This window comes from Phoca vitulina, unplaced genomic scaffold, assembly GCF_004348235.1.
Source record: "Phoca vitulina isolate PV1807 unplaced genomic scaffold, GSC_HSeal_1.0 scaffold2, whole genome shotgun sequence".
NCBI classification, from domain to species: Eukaryota; Metazoa; Chordata; class Mammalia; order Carnivora; family Phocidae; genus Phoca; species Phoca vitulina.
Window position 1 is genome coordinate 99,886,159 of NW_022589705.1, and position 14,530 is coordinate 99,900,688.

The window sequence follows — 14,530 nt, forward strand, 5'->3', positions numbered from 1 at the left end:
GCTCCCGGCTCCAGCCCCCGGACACCCCGGCTCCCGGCTCCAGCCCCGCAGCCATGCCTGTGAGTCCCCGTGCTCCCGGCTGCTAGGCATGTGCAGGACGTTGAGCTCCCCTCCGAGCTGGTTGTAACATGTGCAACCCTCAATGATTCATGAGTCACAAAGAATGTGACATGTGGTCACTGTATACTTGTACCAAGGACATGACTGTACCTTAAAAAACATTCTTTAAGCAGCGTGACTGCCTACAAGGTACCAAGCAAATGCTCGGGGCACAAACGCACTCAGCGCCACCCTGCTCCCTCCAGGAGCGCACCGTGGGCTGGGGACACAGGCACATACACACAGTTGGGGTCAAAGCAGGCACATAAAAATGGCCCAGGAGAGACACCCTATCCCGACTAACCAGGTGTTTAGAGCTTCTAGACAGACTGACAGATCCTGTAAAAATAAGAGACAAACTTGATGTCCTGGGATGTGGCCTCCCCTCGTGAACGCTGTAAACAAATCTACACCTCAGTCTGGTAAAGCAGAGGGGCTGTGTCATAGGGTCACAAACACCGAAGGGACGAACTTGTTTTCAGTTCTACTTAGCGCACCTGGGAACGTGACCGCAGACCATCTCCGGGGGCAGAAAGCGCTATGCTCCAGGCAACGGAGACGCGAGTGAGGTTGAAAACCTGACCCTTTTACACCCACACCCCGACCAGTTCATACAGTAAAATCAACCATCCACCACAAAACAAAGTCTTCTGGAATCTCACCATTCAGGAAGTGTGGGGTTGGGATGGGTCGTCTGCCCTCAGGCATATTCCAGAATTCCCCGAGACCCCGGTCAGTGCTACACAGACGCACGGGGAGAATGCATGGAACACAACGATGGGACCTTTCTAGAAGCTCTGAAGCAGGAGGGCAGGGGAGGGCAGGGCCCACCTGGCGGCATGACAAAGATGGACAGAGCGAAGGGACCCAGGATGGAGCTGGTCGCAGCAACCTCAGACACAGGCCCAGGGGCCTGGACCGCATCCCAGAAGCAAGCGGGGAAGTAATCAGAGGAGCTTCGAAGCGGGAGAAAGACACTTCAGATCTGTGTTTTCAAAATATGGCTTAACTCCAACATGGGGGAACTGACAGCCTGGGGAGCCCCAGGGACCAGACGCCCCAAAGAGGCTGTAGTCAGGATTCAGGCAGGAGAGAAGGGAGGAATCTGAGACACGTTTAGGAGGCAGTATCAGTGAGATCCAGGGAGGGGACAACTACAGATCGGGGGTAAAGTCCATTTATCCCAGCTGCTTTGCACGCACAGGTGGCAGCCAAGTCAGGTGGGTCAAGGGACTGAAGGTCAGGAGGGAGGTGAGGGCGGACGTGTTCGTAGGGATGTACGAGTCACCAGTCTGATTTACAGCTGAGCTGAGTTACCACGAGCCGGACAGAGACTGTCGTCCTCAGAAAGGCCTGCTTGCAAGGCGGCCCTTGGCTGGAGTCTGGGAACTTGACCGGTAGACAGCTCCCTCCACCGATAAAAACCTCCCCTGAATCATAAGAGTGGTCTGCTGTGCATACACAATATGGTTTATACTGAACACCCTCTTTCCTTCTGGGAGTCTGGAATATTCTGCCACGTGCCAGCCCCCAGTAAAACCCCCAGTTGTCACAATTCCTTGCTGGACGATTGTGGTCTGTGTGACTCCACTCTTGGAAGCTCCCACCTGCTTTCCTCCCAACTTCACCCCATGAGCCTCTTCCCTTTGCCAGTTTTGCTTTATAACCCTCTCATGGCAAGAAATCTTAGCCTTGAGTCCTACTATGTGCTGGTCCTGTGAGTTCTCCTGCTAAATCACTGAACCTGGGGGTGGTCTTGAAGACCCTGACACAGAATATAGTCAGTATTTTTTCAAATAAACAAACTGGGTGACTTCAAGTCAACCAGCTAAAAAGAATTCTTTTTTTTTTTTTTTTTTTTTTAAAGATTTTATTTATTTATTTGAGAGAGAAAGAATGAGAGAGAGCACATGAGAGGGGTTAGGGTCAGAGGGAGAAGCAGACTCCCTGCCAAGCAGGGAGCCCGACGCAGGACTCGATCCAGGGACTCCAGGATCATGACCTGAGCCGAAGGCAGTCGCTTAACCAACTGAGCCACCCAGGCGCCCTGAAAAGAATTCTAAACACAGTATATACTGACTATCCTAGACCAGTGGTTTTCAAGCCTTTTGAAACAGTAGGATTCCAATATAAAGTTTTAAGTTCAGTTGTTGGTATTTTTTAATTTATTCCACTTATTGGTAATATCCATGAGCACAGAAACCCACCTCGTGCCACTATGGCTTCCCAACACCTAACCCAATGCCTCTACTCCTGTACTCAGTAGGATGTTTTCAATAAATATTTTATAAATGCAATTAAATAATTTAGGTTCAAATCCATGAAATTTACTTAATACAAGATACCAGCTGATGAGAACAACAAAGTTAGTCTGATGAGCCAAACAAAACAAAACAAACAAACCCATACTTGCAATGGAGAGAACCCTAATACGATGGTGGAAACCTCATGCCTACTTAGCCGCCATACAGTTCAATTCAGAAATCAGCAGAATCTTAGAAATACGCTCTTTTTTCTTACCGACTTGTAGTCTGGAAGCAGGAGTGTAAGCCGACCAGGAAAGGGTTGCTGGATGCCTGCTCAAACACATGCTTCTCTGTCTGTACCCAGTCAATATCCTGAAATAGAAACCAGGTCATGTTAATGAGGCTCCTGAATACTCTTCATCCTCAAGAAGGGGAGGAAAGAGAGAAATGTCTCTCACCTCTGCTTGTAAGAAGACAGTGCAGACAGGAAAGGAAAATGTCCATTAAGAAATAGATCACCACCATCCCCATCTCCACCACCATCCTCGCTATCATGTTCATCACCATCACCACCACCATCATCATCACCACCACCACCATCATCATCACCACCATCATCATCACCACCATCACCATCATCACCACCACCGTCATCATCATCATCACCATCATCATCACCACCGTCATCATCACCACTATCACCATCATCACCACCAATATCATCATCACCACCATCATCATCATCACCACCACCATCATCATCATCACCATCATCATCACCACCGTCATCATCACCACTATCACCATCATCACCACCATCATCACCATCACCATCTTCATCACCATCATCATTACCATCATCATCACCATCACCACCATCACCATCACCACCATCATCATCATCATCACCACCATCACTATCATCACCACCATCATCACCATCACCATCATCATCACCATCATCACCATCATCACCATCACCACCATCATCATCACCACTATCACCATTATCACCACCATCATCACCACCATCATCACCATCACCATCTTCATCACCATCATTATCACCATCACCATCATCATCACCATTACCACCATCATCACCATCATCATCAAAACCATCACCATCACCATCACCATCATCTGTCACCATCTCTACCCCCATCACCAGCTGTGTGCTGGCCTCTGAGCTACAGGCCCTCCAAGCACTGCCTCATGTGCTCCCCGTGACAGCCTTGGGAGGCTGGGTTTCATCTCCACTTAAGACATAAGGAAACAGGATGGATGCTTAAGCAGATTCCCCAGTGTCCCATGCCCATCTCTAGAGCACCAGCTCCTATCACAGGGCTGTCTCCCTCCCAATCCACGCTGGAATTTGGGGAAAGCTACAAAGTCAAGTCTGTGCCTCCCTCTACACACTGGTTTCCCTGTGTGTCTCTGCTTCCTTCTGTCTGTCTCAACTTCTCTCTGCCTTTCTCTAAAAGGACACCTCTCATTGGACTCATGACCCACCCACATAATCCAGGATGATCTCCCCAAGATCCTTAACTTAATTACATCTGCAAGGACCCCATTTCCAAATAAGTTCAGATTCACAGGCTCCAGGGGTTAGGATGTGGCCATATCTTTTTGCAGGCCACCATCCAGCCCACTGCAGTGCCCCTACGGCCTAACGTCCACGGCCCAGACTCAGGGCCACAGACACCAGGGTCTCTCACAGATGCACACACACAGACATGCACATGACACATGCAGACATGGGGACACACACACACACAGCTTCTACTCACTGACTCCTAGAATCACACTTTTCTCAAGAGATCACCTAAAAGTCCCACCTCCACATCTTGGCCCACAGGGGACAATTTGAAGATGCCAAGAATGAACCAAAGCAGTGAGTCTGTCCTGAATGCCTTTTCTTTCAGTTCTACAAACTTGACCTCAGACACTCCACTAACTTTCTAGCTGGCCAGGGTTCCAGTAAGGGGATCTGGAATCATCTTGCAGCGCTGCTGACGAGCAGTGAAGATGTGAGCAGGCCACTGCCTCCCGATTCTCAGTGTCCTCAGCTGTGAGGCGTGGGTACCACCACTCGCTTACGAGCTCAGCACTCAGGGGCCAGTTGGGCAGTCTGTGCTCGCACAAATGCACCCTGCTGATAGGGCAAGTAAAAGCTCTAGTTTAGCCCCAGCTCTCTCCTCCAAACCATGAGCCTGGGCCAGGGCTGGGGAGCCCTCCTGTGATCTGCTGGGCCCGTGGACACCAAGTTGCCTCATGTACTACGGGGGCCCAACAGCATTATTGCTGCCTACGCGTCAGTCCTTCCTCTGCTTCCAAGAGACAGAGTCTGCATTCAACTGTGAAAGAAAAAGACCAAAAGTACATGAAGCCAAGAAGCCCAGAGAGATGCTCAACATCACCAGTCGTTATGGAAATGCAGATCAAACCACAATGAGGTGCCACTTCTCACCCACCAGGGTCATGATTATCACAAACCAGAAAACGGCAAGTCCTGGAAAGGGTGCGCAGAACTGGAACCCTCACGCGCTGCTGGCAGGAACGTGAAACGGTGCACCTGCCCAGCACGGTTCAGTGGTTCCTCAAATAGAGCGTGAATAACCCTATAAGCCAGCAATTCCACTCCTAGGCAAACCCCTCAAGAACTGGAAAGAGGGACTTGAACAAATACCCACACATGAACATTCACCGCGGCACAGCTCACAGTTGCCAAAAGGTGGGCGCAACCCCAATCTCTGTCAAGAGATGAACCAAATGTGGTCTACTCATAAAATGGATTATTATTCAGGCATAAAAAGCAATGAAGTTCTAGGAAGCCTGGGTGGCTCAATCAGTTACGCACCTGCCTTCGGCTCAGGTCATGATCCTAGGGCCCTGGGATTGAGCCCCGCATCGGGCTCCCTGCTCAGCTGGGAGTCTGCTTCTCCCTCTCCCTCTGCTCCTCCCCCTGCTCATGCACACGTGCTCTCTATCTCAAACAAAAATCTTAAAAAAAAAAAAGGCAGTGAAGTTCTGATACGCGTACTATGTGGAGGAACCTCGGAACACGATGCTCATTGCAAGAAGCTGGACACAAAGGGCCACAGAGCGTGATTCCACGTACAGGAAATGTCGAGGAAAGCTAAGTCCAGAGACAGAAGGCAGATGAGCAGTGCCAGGGGCAGGCCGTGGGGGGTGGGCGCTCACGGACGCAGGGTTTCCTTCTGGGGGGGGTGACCGTGTCTTGGCACGAGACGGCGGTGACGCAGCGCCACGTCGTGACCGCACCAAACGCCACATGAACGTATACTTTAAAATGGTTAAAATGGTGAATTTTGTGATGTGCATTTTACTTCCATGGCAAGAAAGAAGCACGGGAGCCAGGATGAAGACCCTAAGTGGAAGCGCAAGCCGGCGTCCACGCTCACCTCATCATCGTGGACCAGGTCCTTCTTCACCACTTTCATGGCGTACATTTGATCATTCTTCTTCAGCCGCACCAGGAGGACCTTGGCGTAGCTCCCACGCCCGATGACCCTGATCAGGTCGAAGTCCTGCAGTCCGAGCCCCTGAGATATTTTGATTCCATCCATCCCATCAATAACCGGCTTGAGGTCCTGAGGACAAGAGAGAAGTGAGAAAGGAAAGACTCCTCCCTGCGGAGGTTAAGTCCCTGCGAGCAATTCTGCTCACAGGCTCTGACTCCATGACCACCCCAGACCCCCCACTCACAGCCCGTGGCCGCCGCGGAGCGTGTGGGTGCCCGGGGCCGGCCTCCCAGGACAGGCTCCCCCACCGGTGCTCTCCTGGGGGCTCTAATGCCGAACTAGCTGATGTCTGCAAAGCACAGCCACAGCCCCACGCGAGGGCTACAGAACGCAAGAGAAAGGCGATCCGATTAAGAACAGAAGCTTCCCTCCTACGAATTATTTCTGGCAAGGGTACCTGTGGTGGAGGCAGGAGGTACCTAAGTGCTCCTGTCTCATCCCAGATGCAGATGTTATGTTAATGAGAAAACTTTTGAGAAGCCCCAGGCCACCTAAAGGTGGGACCAAGCAGGTGATTAGAAGCTTGGAACTCAGTCTCACCCCTGACCTCCGGGGATGGGAGAGGGGCTGGGGATTGAGCACATTCTCCAACCGCCAATGACTTAATCAATCATGCCTCTGTTATGAAGTCTCCAAACAAACCCCAAAGGACGGGGTCTGGAGAGCTTCTGGTTGGTGGACACGTGGCGGTGTGCCTGGACAGGGCATGGAAGCTCCGTATCCTCCCCCCATCCCTGACCTCATGCAGCTCTTCCTCCGGGCTGTTCCTGAATTACAGCCTTTTATCATAAGCTAGTAATCTATTAAGATGTTTCTCTTGAGTTCTGTGAGCTGCTCAAGCAAATTAATGGAACTCACGGAAAGGGTCATGGGAACCTGATTTATAGCTGGTTGGTCAGAAGCACAGGGGACCACCTAGCCTGCACATGGCCTCTGAGGGGGGCAGTCTTGTGGGCCTGAGCCCTTCACCTGTGGGGTCTGATGCTAGCTCCAGGTAGATGGGGTCAGAATTGGGCGAAATTGTGGGACACTTGGTCAGTGTCCTCTAAGAATCGAAGAACTGCTTAGTGATGTGGAAAAAGTACAACAGACAAATAAAGGGTTTTATGCAAATAAAATTTGACAAAAATTACAGCTCAAGAGCCAGCCCTGGACCCGCTCTGCCATCTGGGCAGAGAGGGTGCTCGGGAACTGAACCCACAGCAGATACGGTGCCACACCTAGCCCCTAAAGAGCCTCTGGGACGGCAGCCTCTGGAAGAGTCAGAAAGGATGTGCCCCAGACAAGACTGAGCTGTGCCACGGCAGCAGACCACGCTTCTGGAGCCAGGTCCTGGGCTGGTGCACGCCCTCTCCTCCCTGCCCCCCAACAGACCAACTTCACTGTACTGCACAGCCCACCCACCAAAGCAGGAGGGCCCCGTGCCCCATGTGGGCCATGCCCACGGGTGCCAACATCCTGTTGCTTCATGAGGTACCAATTTCCCAGTGATGGGAACACTTGTCCTGTGACAGGAGACAGAAGATAGTTGCAGAAAATGTAAGCATTTGCACCTTGGGAGTGGGGAGAATCAAGTTACTAGCAAATGTGGTGAGCATCTATCAATCTACCTCTGACGTTGGCCCACCCAGCCATAAACTTGCCCAAAACAGGACAAAGGACAAGTCTGGTTCAGGGTGATTCCTCCACGTGGATCCCCACAGACAACGGAAGCCGTGCAAGAGTACGAAGTGATCCCACTCTCCAGGGACCAGCCTTCCCACCTTTTCTCGAAGCACATGAGCCTGGGGTCTCCGTGTGCTCCTTGCAGCCCACTGTGGGGGCCCAAGCCACCCTGTACTGAAATGGGAGGAGCCACGCTGACGACTGGTGTTGTGGGAAGCTTCCCGTGTGCCAGCCATGGGGTAGGGGTTCATACACATGCTCTCAGTTCACCCTCACAAAAAGCTGTGGTCATTATCCAACTTGACCGAAGAGGGTTCTGAGGTCAGAGAGTCCCCTGACCCAGGCTCGGACCAGGCCTGCCGCTTGGGCTCACCTGGCCAATGACACCTCATCCCCCCAGTTCTGTATAGCTGTGAGAATAGTACACCACCACCACATCCTCACGTCTGAGATTCAGCACTGGCTTGTGTCTGCCGCACCCGCTGGCTCTCTGTCCACCTAACAATCCGGAGATTCCTTCTGTGCTGAATACTGGAGACTCCACGGGACTCTGCCCTGAACCCCTCAGTGTGCATCACCTGAGAGGTCCACAGACCATGCCCTCACAGTGAGCAACAATTCCCAAGCCTGTCTAGTTCATATTTAAATTTCTGTAATTGCCCCAGAAATGAGCTAATGAACTTGTAAAAAGAAACTGGAAACACTAATGAGCCATTTTATACACTCACCTCAGAATCATCTTTAATGTTGTCATGTTTCCGGGTTGAAGAAATGTAAGCAACTGGTGAAGAGAGAAAGAAAGCAACAGGACATTGCAGACATTGTCAGGAACGCAGCCTGAGACACAGGGGCTCCCACGGCCCCTCACTCCTCTGCGGACACCAGCGGTCCAGGCCAGGCCGGCCGCACTGAGGGCAAATCTCGGAGCAGCCACACCTAACTGCAGAGCCCTAAGAAAATGCAGCTTCTTGGTCCCACCCAGGCCTCCTGACTCTGCACCTCTGGGCGTAGAGCTGGGGAACCTGCATTTGTGACAGGTTTTCTCAGCGATTCATCTAGAAGCAAGCATTCACAAGAGTTCGGTGTCTAGCCTTCCAGATGTTGTTCTTAGAGTATGCAGGTGGGTGGAAGAGAGGATGGATGGGTGGATGGGTGAGTGGAGGGTGGGTGGGTAGATACATAAATGGCTGGATGGCTGGATGGGTGGTAGTTAGGTAGGTGTGTGGTGGGTGCCGTTGTTATTAGGAATCTCCTTTGTGTGAGGTTTTGTGCTAAATGCTTTATGTTCTGTGGTCTCATCTCATCCTTCAAGCGCTCTCAGGGCACAGAACTCACATTTACCATGCTCTTAACAGTGCACAGACTTCGGGAGCTCAGAGCTGGGCTATCTGTCCAACTAGTATTCAAAATCTTTCTCCAAATGCTTCTGAGCATTAAAAAAAAAAGTCTCTCCTCCACCAAAAAAACCCCATAAAATCCCACAGGAACTCAAGAACCAACGTGACAGCAGGCTTTTCCATGGAGACCAGCCTATGCAGCAGCCCACCCGTGGGAGGGCCTGCCTGTGGTAGCCGCCAAAGTATCTTCTAGAACTCCCAAAGTCGGTGCCGAGGGAAAACGCCCACCTGGACTCCTATGGCAGCCACTCTCAGAGATGTGTGTGCCCAGGGAAGGCCACCCCACTCTGCCATCTCTGCCCAGGGATGATGGAAGGCCCTAGAGACGTCCCCAGCCCCGCAGTGAGGGGCGCATGCTTGCCAATATTGACCCTCAGAGAGCAGATGGGAGCTAGAAAGGATTCGTGCTCAGAAAGGGGAGGCACGCAGGAATTCCAGGGTGGAGAGCCTGGGCTCCACCAGCAGGAAGAAAGCAGCCCCTACTTCCATCGGTGTCCTCAGAAGGAAGGTCCACGTCGTCCTTGTCATCTACTGCAGGTTCTTGGGAAGGCATGACAGAATCCTGCAAAGAGATGGGCATTACAAAGTGACCAGGCAGGCGTTACAATGTAGCTTCTGGAGACACTGTGTGGCTTTCTATCACCACCTCCTGTGATATACACATTATAGCCCGTGTCCTAATACATATTCCACACATAACCTTACCACACTGGAGACAGGAAGACCCACACGGACATCTCCTGTGATCCTACAGCAGGAGACCACTCAGCACCTCAGGCTGTGACCTTTCCAGCAGGTGCTTTAAAAAATGGGGCCTTTGTACATAATGCTTGGTAGTCTCCCCCGCCCCCCCCGCCGCATCACAGAGTCCTGCGGGCTGCTGTCACAGCTGAGGCAGCCCCCTATTGGCCGACATTAAGCTCCAGGCGTTGGCATCCCTCAGCCCCTGACTGATACATCTTTGGGGCTGGCCTTATTTCTCAGGCTAACGTGGACCTATGGGGTCAAAGGGTATGTGCACCCTTTCGGTTTTTGGCAGCCACGGCTGGAAGGACTTTAGGAAGACCGTGTGCATTTCCCCCACACCAGCCCGTGTAGGAACCCCACCTCCCAGTGCTCAATCAGGGTTAGACATCAGATGAGCCAACCCGCCCAGACGTGCCTGCCAGAGGCCCAGGAGGAACTCAACGTCCAGTTCAGGCTCCTGCTCAGGGGTCCCACGAGCACTACCAAGCCTGAATACTCAGGAGGGAAATGAACAACACATCAAAGGGCCAGGGTGCTTTACGTCCACGGTCACAGGCTGAGGGGCACATGGGGGGTGCATCCTCCGACTTTCAGGGAGGCATGGGCTTTCCCTCTGCGGCTCCTTAGAGCTGCTTCATGCCTCGGGTACAGATGAGCCTCCCCTTGCTCCCGTACCTTCATCCCAGCGTGGCAGAGGGCCCTGGAGGCCCCGCTAGAGGCCACCCGCCTGAAGAGTGCTGGGGGCTCAAAGGGCGTAGGAAGAGGGGCCCCACCCGGGGTGCTGGCCGGGGTCATGGCTCTGCAACCCACAGGCACCCCCTCCTTTTGTCTCATTGGTGGCAGGACCCTATTCGGACGGAGGGAGCCTGAGGGTCACCAGGGTCAGTGCGGACAATGAGCTTGAGGCTGCCCCAACTCGTGGGCCCCCAGGGCCCTATCTGGCCCACACTCACCATATGCCTTTTGCAGGTCAGCGGGACGAGCACGTGGCAGCGTTTATGGACCAGCAGCTTGCAGTTGATGCACCGGTAGCCCTGCCTTGCGAGACCCCATATCCTTTCACTGCACTGGCCACAGTACGCTCTCTGCAGGCAAGAAAAGCAGCCATCAGGCCGAGGGCCGGGGTGTCCCCTGAAGCCATGCTACACTAGGGACCCAGCTCAGTGCTGGGGCATGTGGCATCTTCCCTGATTTCCTCAAAAGATGACGGGGAGCTAGGACAAGAGGTGGCCCAATCAGCTGGTCACATCTGGACACGAGGCTCTGCCCAAGCTCAGGAGCCCCCACTGGGGTCCATCCCCAGGTTGGGGGAACCAAGGGCCCCAAGGAGGGGGCTGGGACCCCGCTCTGGCAGGGGTGATGAGACCCCTCCTCGGGCAAGGACCCACCCCTGCTTGCAGGGGCTGGAGGGGGATCACAGCTCCTGCTGGGCTGTGTGCAGAGACCCAGGCTGAGACAGGCACGGGAGACGTCCGGATTCGCCTCTGGATGACCATGGAGACAGGGACTCTGCCCAGCATTCTGACGTGTCATAACTTTGAACTGCTAGGGGCAATCTGCGATTATCTTGGGTGTTTTGTTTTGTTTTTTGTATTTTTAAAGATTTTTAAGTGGTCAATCTTTGTTCTTCAAGGTTCTAAACATCTGAAGCTAATGGTAACTATCAGTTTGTTTGGTGATGTTTTCCTAATTTTTAACTGTTACAAAGTGCATGAAGATGAATGTGTTCACAAATCTGTTCACACGTGGCAGGAGGTGCACGTGAGTGGCGCCGGGTTCCCATGATCATCTTTTCTCTAGCTGTTACTCATATGTATGTTTAACAAATTTCATTCTTTTGAGAGAGCCTCTCATTATTCCTGAAGAACAATAAAAAGGACCACAATTATACTGAGCGGAGTTCATTTATGCCCGATGGAATCCTCTTGGCGTGGGGCGTGGTGGTGTGGTGGCGTGGACAGACCGTGTGCCCGGAGCTCACAGCCACGGGCACCGAGAAGCCGACTCCTCATCGGCGAAGTGCCGAGCGGGGAAACCAGGGCCCGAGGGAGCCAGTCCCCACACACAGAGCTTCAGGTCCTGGTCACGGCTCTGCGGCCAGTGCCCGGGGCTGTGCCCAGCACACAGTCGGTGCCCAATACATGTTTGCTAAGGTCAAGCAAACACACACGCAGCCCCATTATTTTTAACTTTGGAAACAAGACAGAAAAGCATTTATTCCAAGTCGTCTGTATTGCCTAAAGCATCCCTCCCACGAGCAGCCAAACGCAAACCGTGGGGCCGTCGGGGAATGGGCTGAAGTGCAGCAGACGGCAGTGAGGGCTGGACGGGGGGCGGCCGCAGGGGCCCCTGACAGCATCTCCAGCTCTGGCCGCCCTCGTTTCGTACCAGCATTGCCCAAGTAGGGCAACCGCTGAACGCCTAACTTCGGAAGTCAAAGAAGAGCTTCGGGTATGAAGACCAGTTTTCATTCTCTTCCGCGTGTCCGGCTGCGTCAAACCATTTGTGAAGCCATTAAGAACAATTCACCTTTCTTATATAATATGCTAACGTGTTTAGCTTTCCCACGGTCACGTTGCACAACTAATCTGCAGTGCTTCTTCCGTCGGCCACTCGGTGGCTTCACAAATTCACATATTCCTTCCCAGAGACAAGCAGGGGCTGGTAGGCCAGCTGCTGACGGAGAGCAGCACGCTGTCCCCGGGGCTCCGCACCAGGGACGTGGAAGGGACGTGGGACCCATGCGCCCACACCGCTCAGGACAGGCTGCCAAGGGCTCTTTATCTCAGACCTCTGTTTGAACTGTTAACACTTCGGGAAACATGACACTAAAAAACAAAACCTAAACCCTAAGCTTCGATACTCTGAAATTCACCTGAATGAATAAATTGATGGAATGAAAATATTTTTAAGCCTCCTTACACACTGCTGACTTGGTTCCTGGCTCGTATTTTCAATCACGCATTCTACTTTTCAGTCACCCTGAACTCTTTTCCGTCTAAGCCTTTGGTCTGGGTTTTTGCAGGTTCTTGCTCGGATGCCCTGTTTCCACTGTGCTTTGTGCTTCCTGACCGTGAGCTCAGGTGTCCTACTGGTTCATCCGTGGAGTCCTCTGAGGATGGGCTGTCCAGGAGCCGCACCTCTGCTGGCCCCTGGGGAGCCCTCCTGGGCTGGCCCACTACGCTGCGGATCAGGGCTGCAAGAGTGTGGGAGGTCCAGCTTGAGGCTGCAGATTCTCCGTGCATTCCTGCCTCTTCCTAGAAGGTATAAGAAGCTATTGCTCTTCCTGGGGCCGGAGGGACAGCCTCATTCCTCCCTCCTGCATCTTCTGAATCCTGCTTTCATGCTAATGCAGGGTGGGGAGGGGGTCTCATGCTGGGCCCAAAACCTGCTCCTCTTGAGGCCTTGATCCATTCAGCAAGTAGTAACTCCAATCTTCTACTCTAGGAGCAGGCAAACTACAGCTGTGGGCCAAATGCGGCCATGTTTTTTATAAATAAAGTTTTATTGGAACTCGGCTTCGCTCATCTGTTTACCCCCTGTCTGTGGCTGCTTTTACATTACAATGGGGTTGGCAGTTGCAACAGAGACCTGGTGGCGCAGGAAGTCTAAGATATTTACTCTCTGGCCCTTGACATGAATTGCTTGCTAACCCTGTCCTAGCTGCTTGGGCCAAAAAGCTTAGGAGAAACCCTTGACCGGCATTTACAGGAAATGCTCATGCCCTGGGGTTCCCAGGGCCAGGCTCTGACCTTGCCCTCATGCCACCCCATCCATGGCACTGGTGTCTCCTTTTCTAGGGTGGAGGTCTTCATTTCTCCTCCGGAAACTTGCTGGATCTCTCCCTTTGATTCACCAGTGGAACTTTTTCTCACTGTTCTAGAAGAAAAGTCGTGTCAAGGACAAATAAAGATCCTGGTGGGGAGACTCAGCCATATGACTGACACCCACTCACTTTCTGCCCAGGTCACTGATGAAGAACATGAGAAATCATCTCTTGTGGGCCCTTGCCCCGTAAATCTTGCTGATTCCTGCAGAACCAAGTGTGTAGCTCTTAAAACATCCTTTCAAGTGACAGGTGGAGGTGATCCGCACAATCCTGTGATTAACATGGTGAATGGTGCAGACCCAGCCTCCAGGGTCCGAGCAAGACGCAGGACTCGGAACAAGGACAATCAGGTGGGAAATCAAACTTGGCAACACGTTCAGGCTCCTGTGCTTCCTCGTTCTGTGAACACCGAACAGTCTAAGAGTCGAGGGTCTTTGGCCCCCTTCCCAGTCCCCCCGTGTTTGTGAAAACCTACTTTTGGTGCTCTGGGGACACTGAATGGGGTGGCAGGGGCACCCCTGGGAGTCCCCGCTCCTCCACAGAGAGGAAAAGCCTTTTCTCACTGACTATGGGGGGGAGGCAGGAAGGGCAGGCAGGGGGAGAGGGTGACGGCCTGTACCTTGCAATCAGAGAAATGGGTTTTTCTCCTAAAATCTGCAGAGAGGGAGAAGCCAGGTCCCTCTGTGCTGCCCGGGCCCTGGCCTGTCTTGCTGGGTGGGTGGGCTTCATCGTGGACCAGTGAGTGTGCGGTAATGAAGGAAACAGCGTTTCCCTGAAAGTCAACATGGGGGGGGGGGGCGCTCCTAGAACCTTCTGTCTGATATCCCGAAGGCTGGCCAGTCCCATCTGGCTGAGGCCCCTCTCTGTCCAGAACCAAGCCAGCGCCCAGTTGTGCAGAAAGAGAAGCTACCTGGCCACACAGCTGGCTGGTAAACACAGGGTGGGGCGGCAGGTGCCTCGCATCCTGGGGGTTGGGACGTCTCCATCTCTTCACGCTGTCAG

At 52.8% G+C, this 14,530-nt stretch overlaps 1 protein-coding gene across 2 annotated transcripts in view; it reads right to left on the bottom strand.

Annotated features, from left to right (window-relative positions):
- Nucleotides 1-14,530, bottom strand: part of PRKCZ (protein kinase C zeta) — an 87,567-nt gene that overhangs the window by 16,994 nt on the left and 56,043 nt on the right. For both annotated transcript variants that reach the window (XM_032395352.1, XM_032395344.1), the window contains exons 3-7: nt 10,653-10,784; nt 9,436-9,514; nt 8,284-8,336; nt 5,771-5,959; nt 2,620-2,717 (exon numbers count right to left, since the gene is read on the bottom strand). In XM_032395352.1, coding sequence (XP_032251243.1) covers nt 2,620-2,717; nt 5,771-5,959; nt 8,284-8,336; nt 9,436-9,514; nt 10,653-10,655 — 422 coding nt within the window. In that variant the 5' untranslated portion in view covers nt 10,656-10,784. The remainder of the gene's footprint in view (nt 1-2,619; nt 2,718-5,770; nt 5,960-8,283; nt 8,337-9,435; nt 9,515-10,652; nt 10,785-14,530) is intronic.